General features: G+C 43.4%; 1 protein-coding gene across 1 annotated transcript in view; it reads right to left on the reverse strand.

Annotated features, from left to right (window-relative positions):
* Positions 1-6,380: 6,380 nt before the first annotated feature.
* The window catches only part of LOC121283890 (opsin-3-like), a 42,009-nt gene continuing 27,100 nt past the window's right edge, over positions 6,381-21,289 (reverse strand). Inside the window, exons 4-5 of the mRNA XM_041198692.1 lie at positions 10,893-11,116; positions 6,381-6,497 (exon numbers count right to left, since the gene is read on the reverse strand). Of these exons, the coding sequence (XP_041054626.1) occupies positions 6,381-6,497; positions 10,893-11,116 (341 nt within the window). The remainder of the gene's footprint in view (positions 6,498-10,892; positions 11,117-21,289) is intronic.

Genomic DNA, 21,289 nt, shown 5'->3' on the forward strand with positions numbered 1-21,289 from the left:
ACACTCACAGACGCGCGTCGCGCCAACTCCTGTGGGAGCATCCAGCCCAGTCCTCCGCCACCCAGCACGTCCCCGATCCTGGTCACCCCTGCGGCCACAGCCCTCCTCTCCGCCAACCACTGAAAAGGACGGAGGGGCGGATTCCTGAGCAGTGGCTCTCTGACGATGGCCGCTACTCCTGACGGGGGAGAGCTGTGTCGCGAGGCGACCACTTTCCAGACTTTGATCAGGTCATCAGTTTGCTGATGGTGGAGAGTAGAATGGTGGTTGGATTTATAGACAGAACATACCTGGGCAATTTACACATTGCTGGGTAAATCCCTGTGGCTCTACTGGAAGAGTTTGGCCAGGAACGCAGCTTGTTCTAGAGCACAGTCTGCAGTATTGTTGCCAGAATGTTGTCAGGGCCCATAACCTTTGCATACGAACGCATGAACAAACGAAATAGGAGCAGCAATAGGCCATTCGGCCCCTCGAGCTTGCTCCACCATTCAATAGGTCATGGCTGATCTGTTTGTGTTTCGGATACCACATTCCCATCTACCCCTGATAACCTTAGATCCTTGTTAGGCAAGGGAGTCAATCTGCCTCTTCCATAAAAATATTCAATGACCCCCACCTCCATCGCCTTCTGAGGCAGAGTGTTCCAAAGTCGCACGACCCTCTGAAAGAAAAAAATTCTCCTCATCCCTGTACTAAAAGGGTGACTCCTTGGGGGCAGAATTTTACGTTCCATGGGTGGGCTCATGCCCAACCCAAACAGGCATAAAATCGCATGAGATAACAATGGCAAGCACCCCAACGTCATCGTGCCTCACGCAATATTTCATCTGGCGGGCCCGTGTGGAAGTCGGAAGAGTGACCACAAACAATTAAGTGGGCAATTAAGCTCAGTAATGGTGCGATTGTAAGCAACTTTTTGTGGTCCTTACGGTTGGTGGAGGCCAGTCAGCCTTGGAACCTCATCCAAGGGCGGGATGAAATCTCTGTTAGGATATAAAATAAAAAGAAATATCTGGGGACAGCGTTTTTATGAGGTCTGCTTTCAGGCACTTGTTTGTGCTGCATAGACAATTTTTGCAGCATTTCTGTGCTTTCTTATCTGGAGGTCTGCAGTTCCCTGAGACATCTGTCTGCCTTCAGGGAGCTCAGTGGAAACGATTGCATCGGTGACATCGGCACCCGCAGTGATGTCGGCACCCACCCTCTTCCCGCCCCCACCGGCAGTGCTGAGCCTTTCTCAGGGCGTGTTTCATGCTGGCCAGACGTTAATTGGCCAGCCGGTAAGAAATCGCAATCGGGGGCCGATCAGGGTCGGGGGACAATTTCCTGTCCGCTCCAAGGCCTGCGGATCACGTGCACCTGACAAGCACAAAATGCAGGCCCTAATTTTAAAACAGTGCTCCCTTAGTTCTGGACTCACCTGAAAAGGGAAACATCCTTTACGTGTCCACCTTTTCAAGGCCATTCAAGATTTTATATAATTGAATCAAATCACACCTCACTCTTCTAAACTCCAGTGGAAACAAGCCCAGTTTGTCTAACCTTTCCTCATAAAACAACCTGCCCATTCCAGGTATCAGTCTAGAAAACCTCCTCCGAACCATCTCCAATGCATTTACATCATTTCTTAAATAAGGAGACCAAAACTGCACACAATATTCGAGATGTGGGCCAGGATTTTCTGGCCCCATCGCAGGTGGGACCCGCTGCGGCTGAGGTGGTGTCCCAGCCAGAAGCCCATTGACTTGTGGCGGGACTAGAAGATCCCAGCAGCAGGCGGGTGCAGAAAATCCCGTCCGCGGTCTCACCAATTCCCTGTATAACTGAAGCATAATGTCCTGACTTTTATGTTCCTCTCCTAACAAATGATAGCATTTCATTAGCCTTCTTAATTACTTGCTGTACCTGCATGCTAACTTTTTGTGACTCATGCATTAGAACACCTAGATCCCTCTACAGCTCAAAATGCTGCAGCTATTCTCCATTTATGTAATATTCTGCTTGTTTATTCTTCCTGTCACAGTGAACTTCATATTTCCCCATGTTATACTCAATCTGCCAAATTTTTGCCCACTCACACAACCTATCTATATCCGTCTACAACTCCTTATGTTCTCTTTACAACATACTTTCCTACCTATCTTTCTGTCATCTGGAAATTTAGCTACCATGCCTTCATTCCCCTCATCTAAGTTGTAGTATCCAGTGCCTGAAGCTGTTTCTTGATATCACATGGAGTGAACTGAAATGGCTAGAGACAGGCATCTGTGATGCTGGGGTTCTCAGGAGGAGGCCAAGATGGGTCCTCAAGTACTTTTCAGAGAGTTGCTCTACGATGATGATGAAACACTCGCATTCCATATCGGGGGACAGCTTCAGTGGCAAATGGACAGACTCTCTCAGGCCTGTGAAGAGTTTGGTTTGACCAGCAGCATCAGAAAGACAAATGTCATGGTCCAGGGTGTTTCCATACTGCCATCGATCAGCATAGACAATGTGAGGCTGAAGGTTGTTGACAGCTTCACATATCTAGGCTCCACAATCACCAGCAATCTGTCACTTGATACTGGAATCAACACACATATTGCAAAAGCTGCAGCCGTTATGTCCAAGCTGAATAAGAGAGTGTGGAACAACAGAAATCAGATTGAGAGAACACCAAAATGTGGGCAGAATCGTTCCAGATTTACACTGAGTGCAGTAGCGGGCGGGAATAAGAACATCTTATCTGCCAACCGCAATGGTGGCTTTTCAGACCATATAATCCTAATTACGTCTCATTAATCATGCATTCCTAGGAAACATGCTGTTTCAATGGTGGGCAGGCTCACATTTGCTTGCCATGCCATCACCTTGACACTTCCTCATGCCAGGTGCCATATTTAAAGTACAGCCGCACGCATACCTCTCAGTGCTTCAGACAAGGACTAACGCACAGAAGACATGGTCCAAAAAAGGCAAGAGGACTGCAGCCCTCGATTCAGTGACGCATCCCTGGAAAGCGCTTTGTACTGTATGGCGGCCCGCATGATGTCCTCAACCCCGCTCTGCCTGCTGGAGGTCCAGCAATCTCACCAGTCCAGCTTGGTAGGCGATGGCAGTGGCGATCAGCGCCAATGCTGCACAGAAGAAGTTCGCCATCCAATGCAGAAAGAGGATGAATGATCTCATCCGTACCACCAGGGTAAGGCAATCATCTCATCACTCTAAACTCACCCACTCACAAGCCCATCACACATTCACTGACATCTCACTCACTGCCAACTCAAGAGACATCACCACTCACTCTCTCACACACATCCTCATATCTCCATCTGGCCTCATCTCCTGTGGAGACTGTCTCCTCAGCCCTCACCATCTTGAGGCCATTTGCATAGATCAACTTGTTTGTGCCACCACATAAACCCTGGGATAACAGCCTTCCCCAGTACAGCCCTCACCCTAGGGCCTCCTCCTTTTCCTGAGGCCTCTTCTCCCCCGGTTTTTGGCCTTCTTGCTATATTATCTACGCACACCACCAAACATGCCTGCTGCCAATGTGCATAGAAAATTCCACCCTGTTAATCTACCAAGCCAGTGCCCTCAGCAAACTCCTCTACAGTGGTGAGACCTGAACTTGCTAGGCAGGAGAACAGGCTCAACAGGTTCCACTTTCACTGTCTCAGACAAATCGGCATCTCTTGGCAGGACAAGGTCACCAACTCAGAATTTCTGGATCATGCTAATTCCATCAGCGTACATTCATTGCTAAGCCAATGATGTCTGCGCTGGCTCGGCTACATTCATTGGATGGATGACTACCGTATGTATACCCAAAGACCTTCTATATAGTAAACGGGGTCATGATCTCCTGTGTATCCATATCTCCACTATAAAGGACACCTGCAGTGAGGTATGAAGATTAACATTGACACTGACAACTGGGAGGCAGCCACTGATGGCTGTGACCTCTGGAGGCTGACTATTTGGAAGGGCATTGGAAAATGTGAGCAGAAATAAAAAGCGCACCTAGCTGCGAAGAGGGCACAGAGAAAACAGAGGCCAGTGAACTGTGCACTTTCTCAAGCCACTGTCTTCCTCTGCAGCAAATGCAGTAGATACTACCAGGGCTGGCTCGAAGTTTGTTGGCACCTCGGGCAAATTGAATTTCAGCACCCTGAAGCCTTCTTGCTATTTTCATAACTGCTTCATAATGAAAAAAAAACTATGAATTTGGCAAAAAAGAATTTATTACAGATTAATGAAAAAATCAAACACAACACAAATTCAAATAGGTACATTATCCTAACTGAAACTTTAAGACCTTTATAGTTTTAAGAATATTTTTCACCATAATAGATTAGAAGAAAGGATAAAGTAATTACTCTGTACAAATAGGTAAAAAAAAGAGGGAAGGAAAAAGAGAAAAAAAACAAAGCTAAATCAAACGCAACAACAGGCATACATATCCTTCCATTATTCTAACTAATTTTTTTTCCTCAACATTAGATCTGCAATTTTTTAATAGCACTTTCCACATTTATATTTCTAACAAGGTCATTTTCTGTTGACATAATTGCTAGAGAATTTAGTTTTTCTTGTGTCTTGGAAGACCTTAAGTATGTATTTATCAATTTTAGCTTACTAAAGCCTCTTTCTCCTGTGGTCACAGTTATTGGAATTGTAAGCATTATCCTTAATGCAACTCACAGAGTTGGCATAACATAGTGCAACTTTTTAGTGTTGATAAATCAAACTGCTTGTATTGGGGACTTTACACCTTCAGGAAATATTGCACTTGCAATTTCTAATTCATTCAACGAATCGCAGTCATTAATAACACTGCTTTCTTGATACATTAACTTCTCCTCCAATCCTTGGCATGCACCCGTCAGTTTATCTTTAACTGGCAAATATTTTAGGTTAGTTAAAAATCCCCGAATTATTGAAGCTTTGTAACTGGATCAATCTTTCTGAAAGAGACATGATGGCTGTGTCTACTATAACATTAAACACATGATTTTTGAACAGGCTTTTAAGATTTTCTGCATTAGGAACTTCGTCAACAATCTCATACACAAATTGCCTTAGCTTACGCCTTACTCTTGCACTTTAAAAAATTGGCTCTATATCTAGTTCTGCAGCTAAATCTTTTGCTGATGTTAGTGCCTTTTCATAACTATTTGCACAATAATCAGTGACTGCTCATTAATGAAACTGCGGTAGACAGTTCCACCGAGGCACTCTGCTGACAACATTTATTCTGAGTAAGATATCATATCAGAAGCTCATGATAGCTAAAACTTTGAAATCTTCTATTTGTGATATACAAGTTCCCACTTCATGTCGCATTGTAGGATCAGAAACTAGCTTTCTGAAAACTCATAAAGAGCATCTCGGATTCCAATAATTTTGTATCTAATAGCTTTGAGGCGTTCTATTCTGCACTCCCATCAGGTCTCACATAAAGGCTTTGCAGTGAGACATTTAACATGTTTTTTCAATATATGAATGGCACAGCAGAGGCAGAAAACAAAACATATATGCGTTGGAGAGTTCCAAAAGATGAAGTCGATTCCAGGCAACTTGCAGCACTATCCCTAACCACTAAGTTCAGGGAGTGACATCCACATGGCGTATAAATGCACGTGGATTTTCTTTTAAGATTCATGCCTGAACCCCTTTATTTTTCCCTTTCATATTGGACCCATCATCATATCCCTGACTTCTACAGATGGTAAGTCCAGCTTGCATTCTCTTAAAAAATCAAGCATATCAAGCAATCCTTTTCCAGTAGTATCTATAACTGGTTTATAGCTCAGAAAATGCTCCTTAACTGAAATATCTTCTACCTCTAAAAGTCTTACTGTAAATGAAAATTGCTCAGTATGACTTAAGTCTGGACTACAGTCTAAAATAAGGCTGAAATATTTGGCTTCTTTAGTATGATTTAATATATTTTCTTGAACAGCATTTCCCAGCAAATTAATTATTTCATTCTGGACAATTTTTCCACAATAATGAATTTGAGACTCTTCAGACACAACCCAATGCAAATCTTCATTCATTATCAAATCAAATTTTCCAAGGAACTCAACAAGACCCATGCCAAGTCACATGACATGTTAAGGTGAACTTAAATGTACTACTGGCTAACTTGAATTTAAATAACACTAATTAAGATTGGAGTCCAGAATCATATACTTTAAATAATTCCATTTACCAGTTATTCATTTATTTTCTTTTTATTCATTTATTTTTTTCCTCCTCTCCCTCTCTCCATTTTCTGCACCCCTCAGAGCATTGTGCCCTGGGCAACCATCCAGTTAGCTTGGCCTTGAGCTGGCCCTGTAGACTGCCATGCCAGAGTAGGCCTCCTGAACCACATCAGGTGATGCTTAACACAGAGTTGACCAGAGCAAACCATCATCTTGCAAGGTGGAAAGCAGCCATTGAGTGAGATTTAGTACAGTTGTGGAAAAACACAAAGATAGATAAAGAATACAACTTCTAAACTGGGGAAAGGCCACTTTTACTAAGCTGGGATATGATACAGCAAAAGTAGTTTAGAAACAGCTACTTGAAAGTAAGTCAGTGTCAGAACAGTGATAGGTATTCAAGGAGGACATAGAGAGGGTTCAGAACAAATATGTTCCCACAAAGAAAAACAGTGGGACTCCTAAATCTTGACCGGCCTGGATGTCGAAGAAGATAGAGTCCCAAATCTTCTGGTCTCCTGATCATCAGAGATGGGATGTAAGTTGGGAGATATTCGCCAGGACTCTGTGGGAGTTCTGACGCACACACTTGTGCTGTAATTAGCCGGGAAGCTTAACCTTATCCGACCCTGAGATCAGTGCCAGAGATTTTGGTCAGATACATGGGTCTTAGCTGCAAACTTACCCTGGAAATGTTACGCAGGTTAATACCTGGTCTAACTCAGTGGTAAACCAGGATAATTCAGCTGAGCACCACAATCAAGCCCTCCAATCACCCCTCCCCAACCCAACCCTACTATCCACCAACCCCCCTCCCGACCACCTGACTACCCACCCAACCACAGGACTACCCACCAGCCGAGCAGTCTACCCTCTGACCCGATTCAACTACCCCACCCCCAACCCGCTGACTAACCCCACCTAACTATCGACTCACCCACCTACCTAGCTACCTGTTGTAAGGTGTTTGGCGTAGTTCGTTAGATCTCATTAAGGTATTTGTAGTCTTAGGTAGTTCAGCAGTAAGTATTTATTAACTGCTAGAAGCTATAAACATAGGCACAGTGAAGGTCCAAGCAAGGAGATGTCTCCATGCTTGCTTCTACACACGGCTCTGTTCAACATACACCGACCCCTAGGTACAGGTCATGTGTTCTGTTACATCACCGTGTGGCTGGTACTGCACTCAGTCCCATGTTAACCCTTTATATGCCAGACCCTTATACTACACTGCTCACCTTACCCACCTCAACCATTAATCCACCTGCCAACCCTACCCACCTACCCACCTCACCCACTCACCCATTCACTATGTCACTCACTCACTGAAAAATTTGGACTTTTAAAAACTTGTCTGAATCCATCAGCAACTGTTTGAAAAAGGGGTGTGTCCCTTCCTTCTTCCATCTTTTCTTGCGCCAAACGATCTTCTCTGGGGCTGGCTGGACCAACCCTTCGATGTTTCAGCCAGGATCAGAGAGAAGGTAGGAGAATGGGGTTGAGAAACTTATCATCCATGATTGAATGGTGGAGCAGACACGATGGGCCAAATGGCCTAATTTCTGCTCCTATGTCTTATGTCTCATACAGCTGAAAAATTGTAAAAGGGTCGGGTTGCAGGAATCTTCACAGACAGTGTCAATGCACTCAGCATCGATGTTGACAAGAAGCTTTGGACCAGAGTATCAAAAGAAGTCAAAAATGGCAAGCTTATATCAGAGACTGAGAGTTCAATACTGCAGAAAGGCTAGATGAGTATAGAAAATGCAGGAATAAAATTAAAAAGGAATTCAGAAAGTAAAGAGAGCGTGTGAAACAATATTGATAAATAAAATCAAGGAAAACCCAAAGGTATTTTGTAAATCCGCAAAGACTAAGAAGGTAACTAATGAAAGGGTAGGGCCAATTAGAGACCAAAAGGCAGCTTGCTTGTGGAGGCGAGAAACTTGGGCATGGTCCTTCATTAATACTTTGCATCTGTTTTCAAATAAGAGGCTGAAGCAGACAATGTAGCTAAGGTGACGGTATGAAATGTGGGATATTGTATACATAGTGATAGAGGAAATATTAAGGGGTTTGGTATCTTTGAAAGTGGATAAATTATCAGGCCAGTATGAAATGTATCCCATAGGCTGCTGAAGAGACGCAGGCAAAGAAATAGCAGAAGCTCTGTTCATCATTTTCTCATCCTCTCTGGCTACAGGTGTTGTGCTGGAGAACTAGAGGACTACTAACATGGTACCATTGTTTCTAAACAGAAGAAGGGAAAGCGTAAATAACTATAGGTCAATCAGTACAGCCTCAGTTAGGGAAATCAGCAGAAAAATTCTATGGGCCTGTACAATCATCATTTTGAAAATCACAAATTAATCAAAGACAGCCAGCATGGATTTGTTCAGGAAATGTATCTGAACAACTTGATTGAGTATTGCTAAAAAAAGAGAGACATGTTGAAGCTTTTCATCTTACACTCATCTAGACACTTTACAAGAATACCAGTATAAGGGGAAAACAACAATTTACAAGGAGAACTTATACAATTCTACTTACATTGGTATTCTTATGAAGTGTCCTGATGAGTGCAAGATGAAAAGCTTCAACATGTCACTTTTTTCAGCAATACTCAATTTCAGTACTACCAAATAACTTGATTGAATTTTTTGAGGAAGTAACAAGGAGGGTCGATGAGGGTAATGCATTTGATATAGACAACAAGGATTTTAGCAAGGCTTTTGGTGAGGTCTCACATGGGTGACTGGTCAGAAAAGTAAGAACCTATGGGATCCATTGGCAAGCGGGAACCAAAATTGGCTCAGAGGTGAGAAGCAAAGGGTAATGGTCAAAAGGTGTTTCTGTGACTGGAAGGTTGTTTCCAGTGGAGTTCTGCAGGGCTCAGAATTATAGTACAGGTAGTGTATCCTTTATCTCTTGAGGCCGATTGCGCTTCGGTATTCAGATATTTTCGTTTTTTGGGTCTACTATATATATGGTAAGCCTAGGTCTACTTACATTACTATAGCCTAAGCCTAGGCTAGCTATAGTTTACAAATACTAAGTTGATTCTCCATTTGCCAACTCTAATACATCCTACTTCTTACCTGTTAATACTTAGTACACTTGTAATATAACATTATATTGCTTTATTAACGCACAAATTAACTGCATAGCTGTTCAAAAAAATGTTTGGTTTTTGGATGTGTTCAGTTTCTGGATGTATGGACAAAGGATATTCGATCAGTATTGCTTTTGATGGTATACATTAATGATTTATTGCCTGATTTTAATTCTGCACAAGTGGATGGGTTTTGAATGAGTTAAAATCTTGCCCTTGGCCTTAAATGTAGGGGCCATGCTAAAAGCTTTACAAATGATACAAAAATTTGTTGTCTGGTTGAAAGCAGAGGGGCCTTGGAGTACATGTCCATTGATCCCTGAAGGTAGCAGGACAAGTAGATATGACAGGACAGGAGGTCAAGAAGGTAGACAAGACACTTTCATTTATTAGCTGAGGCATTGAACCTAAGAACAGGGAGGTTATGCCAGAACTGTATAAAACACTATGGTGTACTTCATACAGTTCTGGTCACTGCATTACCGAAAGGATATGATTGCACTAGAGAAGGTACAGAGGAGATTTACATGGATATTACCTGGAATAAATAATTTTAGCCATGAGGAAAGATTGGATAGGCAGTGGTTGCTTCCTTTAAAATGGTGGATACTGAGAGGGAAATTTAGCTGAGGTATATAAAACTTTGAGGGACCAAGATAGAGTGGATAGAAAGGACCTATTTCCCTTGGGAGAAAGATCAATATCTAGTGGTCATAGATGCAAAGTTATTGGCAGGAGGGTTAGTGAGGAGTTAAGGAGAAATGTTTTCACCAAGAGGGTGACTGAGGTCTGGAACTCAATGTCTAAAAGAATGGTAGAGGTAGAAACACTCATCACCTTCAAAAAATACTAGGATATGCAGCTGAAGTGCTATAACCTGCGAGGCTTCAGACCAAGAGCTGGAAAGTGAAATTAGCCTGGATAGCTTTTTGGCCAGCACAGACATAAAGGGCCAAATGGCTTCCTTCTATGCTGTAAATGTTCCAAAGTTTTATTCTTTGTGGGTGCTGCAACATTGCTTTCTAGTGATAAACACTTGTTGCTTTTAATGTTCCTGCCAACAAAGTAAATCCCCCTTTTAATGACAGCTACACTTCCTCTAAGAGTTGGAGCATAGTCGATTTCCTATATCTCCCATTTGGCTAATTCCAGGCAGCAAGCCCAATCTAACCGAAAGCTCAAAGTTTACTTATAAGAAGTATTACTGGCATTACTATCCAAAGGTTACATAACTATTATAATTATTTTTTATTTTGCGTTATATCCATACAATGCCCACTTACAGAACATATTACAACTCTCATTCTCAGTGATACAAATGCTAACCTGAAGATTGTTGTTAATCTGAGCACTTTATTATTTATTAATCATCAGAGTCCAGTCAGTATATTATTTCCAATATAAGATATTGTTTTTTTCAACCTAATTTGGATTTTTTTTTGCAGCTCATCATTTTTGGCACAGACTCCTTTAAAGCTACACTGTTGATAAATTTGTGCCAAATTTTTTTGTATATTTATTTAAGGATGGCATACTTTAGGTAGAACTGGAACATTTAACAAAATTTATCCCTGTCTTACCTGCTTATTCATGACGATGTAGATAAAAGGGTTGTAGACAGTGCTGCATTTTGCCAGGATGGCTGGAAGTATACTGGCTGCTGGTGTTATCAAGTTTGATTTACCAAAGGTTGCAATTAGTGCCATAACTCCATATGGCAGCCAGCAAAGTAAAAAAAAGACCACCATGGTAATCACCATGAAAAGAACATGGTATTCTCTTCGACGGGCTGCAGTCTTTTGATCTCGCCAGCCTGTTCATATAAAAATTAAAAATATGTATTTGATATAGAATCCATATAATTCATCCTTACAGCACAATATACAGTATTTATAAATAAAATAAGACAATTTAGTCCTTCCACCACAAATTAATTCAAATACAACAGAACATTGTTGCAAAGGTTTGTGAATCCAGTTTTGCTTCATAGGGACTCAGGAATGCTAGAATACTGCTCTGAGAGTTAAAGCTCTGACTGTAAATATATAGTACAATTACAACCCTTGTTCCTGACCATGAAGTCTGTGGTAGCAAAATATAATTTGTGCAACGTAAATGTTGTTGCAAAGCTCCTGAGATATATAGGATATCAACCAAGTAATTGATTTTTTTCCCCAAAAGACTGGGGACAGATACAATAGAAGGATAAAGAAACGTAAAAATTGTCTTCAATCAGTAATCTTAAACATGACCTCTGACCCTCAAGAACTAGGCCTAGAAATTTGGTAGTGTCTGTTTTTGGCCGCCTTACCCGCAGTGCACTAACAGCCTAGAGTTGGATGGGAAAGTTTGAGGAGCCCAACAATTTGGACCTTGGATTTGATTATCAGGTAGGTCATACAGCAATCAGAGCCTGCGCAGATTCATACGCTAATTTTCACGTGAGCAATTGGGTAAGATTGCAGAGATCTGGAGGAGGAATGGTTGAGCCTCAGAGTGCAATTGGACAGTTGTCAGGGTCAGAGAACAAGATCACGAGGATCAGAGGTATTTTTGGGGAGGTTGGGAGTACTGTTCGTGGGGGCTAAGAGGTTGGTACCAATGGTCGGATAAGATCAGTGGGTCCTAGAGGCTAAAGTCATGAATGAAGTCAGAAATTTTGAGACCAGCAGAGGCAGTGATTAGGGTCAATATTACATTTTTAAATTCTGTTTTTTCCTGGAGGCAATTAAAAAACTGGAGCAGACAGCCTGAACAAAGATGAAGATTCAGGAAGAAATTATAGTCATAGATGATTCTTTGTTTGAGAAAGTGGATAGCCATTGTGTTTTAAAGACAATACCTTCAGGGTGGTGAACTGTGTACCTGAAACTAGGGTGAAAACCAAATTGCAAGAAGTAATCGGAGCAGGTGTTAGACCTCTTATTTGCATATGTTACTGGCCTAATTAACGCTTCAGGCATGAGTAAAGGGTGTCTTTTGTTTGGCCCTTCCTAAAATAGTGACCCGTGCAGCCAGTACCAGAACTGTATCCATGTGCTGTAGATGTTATTTTGGATGCAAAATGATACCTGTAGCACCAAAAAACCAGGCGCTACTGAGCCAAATTTCTAGTTCCAAGTGTCACGAATTTAGATGGCATGACAGAAATGAATGAATTTTTAAGAGTTAATGGATAGCATTCAGTTCAGTAAATGAATCATCATGGGTAAATGATAAAACCATGCTAAAACACACCTTTATGGATTTGAACTGAGATCAATACAAAGAATAATGCTGATATGTCAGAGGGACAAGTGCTAAAGGAAACCAAGGAATTAGAGATATTGGATGGATAAAGGTTTGCAAAAGAAGATATGAAGTACATTTCAACACTGCAAAAAGTAATAATGTCCCAAAAGAAAAGGCAATTAAAAAACTGGAGCAGACAGCCTGAACAAAGTTGAAGATTCTGGAAGAAATTATAGTCATAGATGATTCTTTGTTTGAGAAAGTGGATAGCCATTGTGTTTTAAAGACAATGCCTTCAGGGTGGTGAACTGTGTACCTGGAACTAGAGAAATACATGTTAAAGAAAGATTAGAACGGGTATTGAAGGAATCAGGAAGGGACTTAATGAATAATCAGTGTTTAAGCCAAGTCCAGGGCAACTTTTATCTTTCTTTTGTGTAATGTATGAACGTCAGCAATTTTTTTGACACAGTATTATGCATGTGCCAGCACTGTCAACAAAAATCGCTGTGGACTAGGCCCCACCTCCCAAATACTGCTCCCAGTTTCTGACCTGTGGTTGTTATCCCTTTTGAAAGTGGTTGAACAATATTGCATAATGCAGGTACGAATTTTTGCAACATCAGGAATTCTAGCCTACAGTGCGTAATCTTTTATACCAGGGGATTAGGTAGAGGACAAACTGGGAATGCCACTTTCAGGGGCGGAAAGAGGAATGAAGCCAGAAAGACTGCTAGTAGCGAGGACGAAGAGTTATAGTAATAATCGGTTGGGGCTGGGGGGTGTGTGTGGGGGGGTGTGTGTGTGTGTGTGTGTGGGGGCGAGGGGGTGCTGCTGTGGGGGCTGGTTTGGGGGGGTGCAGTGGATGGGGTTGGGGAAAGAGGCAGCATTTGCTAAGGGGGAGTGGAAAAAGAGTTGCAGCATTAATTTGTTAGGACATGGAAGAATCATGAAGGTGGATATAAGCATCGAAGGCTGAGCAGTAATTTGCTGTGAGAGCAGCTGAAACATTGTTAACTTTTACATAAATTGTTCCTTCAGATTGGCGAAGCGTTATAAATCATTTGGGCCCATTAGGGATCACTTAATTCCCATCAGTTAGACTGCTAAGTAGCCATTAGAATTTTAAAAATGAATATGAAATAAAAGCTGTTCTTTTTTAGAATAAAATGCCCTTTTTCTCTTACAGGTATGAACTCCTTTCCTTCCCTGCCCAGCCAGGCACCTCTGCAACTGAGAGGGCAGATGCTCAAGCTGCTCCCGCGCTATCACCAACACCCCTGTATCTGGCTGCTAATAGGAACTATCCAGGCATGATTCAGCCCTCCAGCTTTCACTTTGAGGAAATGCCATCACCCAGCAGTTGCTTACTCAATACAGTTTAAGTCAACATGCAATGAAGTAGGGTTCAAGCATGCACTTATATAACACACATCAAATCAAAACATCTCAAAGCACTTTAAATGATGAAACATGGTGCATATTGTTATGTTGCTAATTCACTGGTCTCTCCAAGTATAACATGGCTGCACCTCACAGTGTATCTGGGTATTATCCTTACAGTATTATGTAACTTCAGATAATAAAGGATATTATGGCATTCTAACAGACATTTTCCACAAGCATAATTATATAGCCTTTTTTAAAAGGGCCTGCTAAGTCTGCACAAGAGAAATTACACTATTGATCGGAAGTAAAACTCATCTTTGTTGGCATCAGTGAGCTGTGGAAGAAGGACTTCCTTTGATATTCCTATTGGACAAACAATTGTAATTACTTTTCCTGTAGATGCTTGTATTGACATTTTTAACAGTCATATCATTATCAGGAAATAAGGAACTATATGGCCATTTTCCCTTCTTCTAGCAACTATTCTTTACTGAAATAGGAAGATTTGAAGATGTTCCCCACTTCTACCCAGGTATAGGAAGTGACTATTGCAAGCAGCATTGTTGAAATTGTCTATCAAATTTGTAGTATTAGTGATCAGGGTTGAAAGGGTTCACGTGTGGGACAGCAGAAACAATATCACCCATATGATGATGTAAAAGACACATGACAAAGAGTCAAGAAGGAGAATGCTTAAGGCTTAGACTGAGTAACACCTAGTCATGTGTATCTGAATATAGTTATGTTCATCCAATGAACCAATTATTGCTCAGGCATACCTATGTCTCAGCAATCATCCCTCAGTCAGTCACAGCCAACATGCAACATGGTTATGGAAACATTACACATTCTTCACAATCAGGAAGTCAAAACACCTGTGTAACCCTCAAGCTCATCAAGACAGTGGAGGACGTCAGTGAACAGACATTCAAGGATGACATCAAAGCTGATCAACTGCACTGAGGATCTGGATTGGGACCTTGTGCTGACTTTTTTTGACACTCTTCACAGAGGCTGATAATCCAGCCCTTTTCCAGTAAGATGCCCAGGAGGGAGAGAGTAAACTTGCTCTCACCAAAGATGTAGTGCACCAATTTGACCAACAATTACTTGAATGCGACAATGATCCTTCATCATTTTGTGGCATTGTGGAAGATGAAACAGTGGTGAGTCCTCTATAAGTGCATCCACACCTGTCCATCCACTAAAAGTCATAGTCAAGGATGTTAGCAAGTCCAGAACTAGAGACAGAACCTGTCCACCTGTTCTACATTAGAAGACATGGACCTTATTGCCACACCAGGGCTACTGATTTTGAGGAAAAGCAAGATATTGATCAAGTGGCTTCCTCACAGCTTCACATTCTACCTAAACAATTATTACCATACGTAGAAGTCCAAGACGATCAAAGAATTCACAAACGAGATACTACAAGGACTCATCACTCCAGAAATAAAGACAGACGAAACCATCAAAAGGAAGAGGGTGAACTCAACAGACAAGGATATGAAATGCAAAGAGAAGAAAAAATCCACAAAACCCAATTAAGAGAGAGAGAGACAAATGATTGAGAAAAGTATAATAGCAAAGAGAGAAAGAAAAGAATCAAGCCTAGGTCTAGATAAGAGACCAAGGCAAAGAAGGAGCAATTGTCCAGAGGGATGACAATCAACAGAGATCCTATTTAGTACGTACTTCAGAAAGTACTATAAGAGGGAACAGGATAAACCTTATTGTCATTCCTCAAGAACAACCATCAATCATAGATTTAGAAGAACCGAATGTTGAGTCACAAACCGAAAAAGCACCAGATACTGTAATTCTTGCTGAAGGACAACCAAGCCAAAAAAAAAAGTTCAAAGAGAGACTACTGATCTTCCAATTCTGACAAGAACACAATCAGGGAGAGTAGTAAAACCTCCTGACAGATTGAATCTATGAAGTCAGAGACTTGGGGAAGATGAACAAATATGTAAATATAAATGTTATATGGACTAAGACTAGGGGGGAGATGTAGGGCAGAATCGTCCCAGATTTGCACTAAGTGCGGTAGCAGACAGGTAAAACATTGTTTTACCCGTCGGCCGCGATGGCGGGTTTTCACGCTGTATAATCCCAAACCTGCCACATTATTTATGCATTCCCAGGGAACACATCGTTTCCATGATGTCTGAGCTCTCATTTACCTGCCACACCATCATCGCACCTCTTCATCACTCCGAGTGCCATATTTAAAGTCCAGCCGCACATACACATTTCAGTGCTTCCAGCCCACCACTGCTGCAGGAAAGATGTTCATGAAAGGCAAAAAGACTGCAGCCCCAGGTTTAACGATGCATCACTGGAACACCGTGGAGGCATGGATGCCGTGGAGGCCTGCCGTGATGTCCTCTACCCCCGCTCTGGCCGCAGGATGGCAGTGGCGTGACCAACCATGCTTGGGCGGCGGTGGCCCTTCAAAAGATGACAGCCACCCCGTGCCACAAGAGGGTGAATGATCTCTTATGTTCTGCCAGGGTAAGTTACTTTTCTCATCACTCTCAACTCACACACTCACGAACCCATCACACATCCAGAGGGCCCTCACTCACTGCCAGTGCAAGGGACATCACCATTTACTCTCACACACACACCTTCATGGGACCACTCACCACCCACAAGTGCCAGGCATACTTATCATCTGGCCTGGCAGGCATCCTGCTTACACTTTCTCCATCTCTATTTATGCAGGGGAAGTTGGCATACAATATTAGGGAGAAGTTGCAGACTGGTGGATGAATGCCTGAAATCAAATTCCTCACAGAATTTGAAAACAGAGCCATCCAGCAGGCCGGTGAAGATCTGGACCAATCCTGTGCTGTCAGTGAGGTCGGTGGTGCTCAACCAAGTGAGGGCCCAGCAGTGCAACATCCATCAGGCATCCATGCAGTGACTGATGTGTGCTGTTTCACAGGCCACTGCTATGCACTAATTATCTCCCCCTTCCTTCCACAGACACATCTGGGAAACAGCCGACGGAGTCCACGACCTCTGAAGAAGAATCTGGAGGCACCCTCCTTGGAGACCCATCATAGCACTCACTCACACCCTCCACCAAAGGTACACACCTCAGTGAGGCCTAGCTTTAGAGTAGCCTTGGGATCACAATCTGGTGAGCACATTGCACTTTCTGATTCACAGCAGGTGGTGGCAGGAACTTCCCAGTCATCTGGCACTCAGAGGAGTGTTGGAGGCCAAATATTTGCTGAGTCCAAGTCAGACGATGAGCCTCTGGACTCAGTAATGTCACAGTTGCTGGAGCTGCAAGGGCAAGCTTGGGGATATCAAGAAGGGATGTCCGCTGCAATCCTTAGATTGCGAGGCACAATGGAGGAATCTGTCCACCTTCAGGTTGAGGTGATAGTGCTGGCATTTCAAAATGTTGAGGTCAACACGGGTAGGATGGCAGCCAGCATGGAGAACCTGCTCCAGGACGTTGCTCCTGCACTGCTGCGTGGGCTCAACTCCATCACTGACATTATAGTTGGCCTCCAACAGTGTGTATGAGAGAGGGTTGTGGGACAGCTCGATCTCACTCCAGCTACCCCTTCTCCTCAAGGAGTCAGTCTGGGGCCTTGAGGCACCCACAGGGAGGAGAATCAGCAGGTGCACACTACGTAGCTATCCACCCAGGTGACTCCCAGAGTGTACAGACCATCCAAATCCCCTCTTCCTGTGACCTCATCAGCTCCAGCTCCACAGGCTAAGGAGGGTGCCAGTGCCACACAGCAGGATCCTGAAAGCTAGCTGGGGCCCTCCAGATCTTGGCCCTCCAGAGGATGCCTGCCAAGGTCATCACAGATGACACATGAGATTGAGTTGTGTGCTCTTGTACTCTGTTAATGATGTAATCTTTCTCCATTTTGTCTAGTTTGATCTTCAATTTGTCTTGTATGTGGATGCTGCACTTACGTGGTGGTTCAGTTGACGGACTTACATTCTCCTACAAGTGTTGCAGCTTTCTTGAAACTGGCAATTTTGTCAAAACATTCTGGATATTTCTCTGCTCCTCTCACCTACTCTAACCTATCTCTCTCTGAACTTGCTGCATTCCGTTCTCTCAGGTCCAACCCTGACATTGTCATCAAACCTGCTGACAAGGGTGGTGCTGTTGTTGTCTGGCGCACTGACCTCTACCTCGCAGAGGCTGAGCGTCAACTTGCAGACACTTCCTCCTACCTCTCCCTGGACCATGATCCCACCACTGAACATCAAGCCATTGTTTCCAGGACTGTAACTGACCTCATCTCCTCTGGAGATCTTCCTCCCACAGCTTCCAACCTGATAGTCTCCCAACCTCGGACGGCCCGCTTCTACCTCCAGCCCAAAATCCACAAACAGGACTGTCCCGGCAGACCAATCATGTCAGCCTGTTCCTGCCCTATGGAACTCATTTCTTGCTATCTTGACTCCATTCTTTCTCCCCTTGTCCAGTCCCTTCCCACCTACATCCACGATTTCTCTGACACCCTACATCATACCAACAATTTCCAGTTCCCTGGCCCCAACCGCCTCCTCTTCACCATGGACGTCCAATACCTCTACACCTCCGTCCCCCACCGGGATGGTCTGAGGACTCTCCGCTTCTTCCTCGAACAGAGGACCAAACAATCCTCATCCAACGCTACTCTCCGTCTGGCTGAACTTGTTCTCTCCCTGAACAATTTCTCCTTAAACTCCTCTCACTTCCTCCAAATAAAAGGTGTGGCTATGGGTACCCGCATGGGCCCCAGTTATGCCTGTCTCTTTATGGGGTATGTGGAACATTCCTTATTCCAGTCCTACTCAGGCCCCCTCCCACAATTCTTTCTCCTGTACATCGATGACTGCTTCGGTGCTGCTTCATGCTCTTGTCTGGACCTGAAAAAATTTATTAATTTTGCTTCCAATTTCCACCCCCCCATCATTTTCACATGGTCCATCTCTGACAATTCCCTTCCCTTCCTTGACCTCTCTGTCTCAATTTCTGGTGATTGATTGTCCACCGATAGTCATTACAAGGCTATCAACTCCTACAGCTACCTTGACTACAGCTCCTCACTCCCCGCTTCCTGTAAGGAATCCATCACATTCTCTCAGTTCCTTCGCCTCTGTTGCATCTGTTCTGATGATGCCACTTTCAAAAACAGTTCCTCTGTCATGTCTTCCACCTTCCTTAACCGAGATTTTCCAACCACTGTGGTTGACAGGGCCCTCAACCATGTCCGGCCCATCTCCCGCACATTGCCCTCACACCTTCTTCTCCCTCCCAGAACCATGATAGAGTCCCCCTTGTCCTCACTTATCACCCCACCAGTCTCTGCATTCAAAGGATTATCCTCCACCATTTCCGCTAACTCCAGCATGATGCCACCACCAAACACATCTTCCCTTCACCCCCCCGGCAGCATTCTGCAGGGATTGTTCCCTCTGGGACACCCTGGTCCACTCCTCCATCACCCACTATACCTCAACCCCCTCCCACCGCACCTTCCCATGCAACTGCAGAAGGTGCAACACCTGCCCCTTTACTTCCCCTCTCCTCACCGTCCAAGGACCCAAACACTCCTTTCAGGTAAAGCAGCATTTCACTTGCACTTCCCTCAATTTAGTCTACTGCATTCACTGCTCCCAATGTGGTTTCCTCTACATTGGAGAGACCAAACACAGACTGGGTGACCGCTTTGCGGAACACCTTCGGTCTGTCCGCAAGCATGACCCAGACCTCTCTGTCACTTGCTATTTCAACACTCCACCCTGCTCTCATGCCCACATGTCCGTCCTTGGGCTGCTGCAATGTTCCTGTGAAGCTCAACACAAACTGGAGGAACAGCACCTCATCTTCCGACTAGGCACTTTACAGCCTTCCGGACTTAATACTGAGATCAACAACTCTCTCCTCCATCCCCACCCCCTTTCCGATCCGCCTTTTTTCCAATAATTTATATAGATTTTTCTTTTCCCACCTATTTCCATTATTTTTAAATGTATTTCCATCCATTGTTTTATCTTTGCCTTTTAGCCTATTTCAATCCCTTCCCCCCACCCCACCCCCACCAGGGCTGAACCTTGCTTGTCCTGCTTTCTACCTTAATGTCACCTATTAGCACATTTCTTAACTAATATCACCACCGTCAACACCTCTTTGTCCTTTTGTCTATGACATTTTTGGCAATCTCCACCTATCACTGGCCCTCTATCCAGCTCTACTTGTCCCACTCCCCCTTAAACCAGCTTATATTTCACCTCTCTTCTATTTTTCCTTAGTTCTGTTGAAGAGTCATACGGACTCGAAACATTAACTGTATTCCTCTCCGCAGATGCTGTCAGACCTGCTGAGTTTTTCCAGGTATTTTTATTTTTGTTTTTGTTTTGGCTTTCCAGCATTCGCAGTTTTTTGCTTTTAGCTGGCTATTTCAATGTTAGGTCGTGAACTGAGGTAATGAGTATTTTCTGAGATTGATCTGCCTTGAGATGAATGACTGACTCCATAGAATGTTAGTAGTGTGAGCTCATGGCATTCTGCAATGAAGATTTTTGAACAAAATTGGGAATGTATAGAGACAAGAAACAAACTGCATCATTAGTTGAGTATAAGAGTGCACTGATTGGTGCAGCTCAATCACATATGTCACAAAGAAAGATGGACCATTAAGATCCATGACTTTTAAACACAGCTTTGAGACATTGGCATTACAAATTAGAAGAGTTAAATCTGAGATTTGCAGGTGCAAAATTCTTCTCGAAACTTGATGCCAAGCATGGTTACTGATTGGTACAACTCACGGAGACATCCCAAGAGCTTTCTACATTTCATACCCCATTTGGATGATACTGTTTTCAACAACTTCCTTTCTGTCTATCTGGTAGCCAGGATCTTTTTCAAGCTCACATGGACTGTATTACATGCACTGTGCTAGGATGCATCTGTATCACCAATGACGTTGCTGTTGTGGGAAGAACAAAGCAAGAACATGACCATAATCTGCACTTCTTGATGTGAGCAGCACATAATGAAGGATTGGTATTTAACAGCCTGAAATGTGACATCAATGTGCAGCAGATCAATTTCTTCCAATGCTGGCATATGTCTCGATCTAAGTTAAACAGAGGACATTAAGGCCATAAAAACAAAAAAACTGCGGATGCTGGAAATCCAAAACAAAAACAGAATTACCTGGAAAAACTCAGCAGGTCTGGCAGCATCGGCGGAGAAGAAAAGAGTTAACGTTTCGAGTCCTCATGACCCTTCGACAGAACTAGTTCTGTCGAAGGGTCATGAGGACTCGAAACGTCAATTCTTTTCTCCTCCGCCGATGCTGCCAGACCTGCTGAGTTT

This window comes from Carcharodon carcharias, chromosome 11 (assembly GCF_017639515.1).
Source record: "Carcharodon carcharias isolate sCarCar2 chromosome 11, sCarCar2.pri, whole genome shotgun sequence".
Lineage (NCBI taxonomy): Eukaryota > Metazoa > Chordata > Chondrichthyes > Lamniformes > Lamnidae > Carcharodon > Carcharodon carcharias.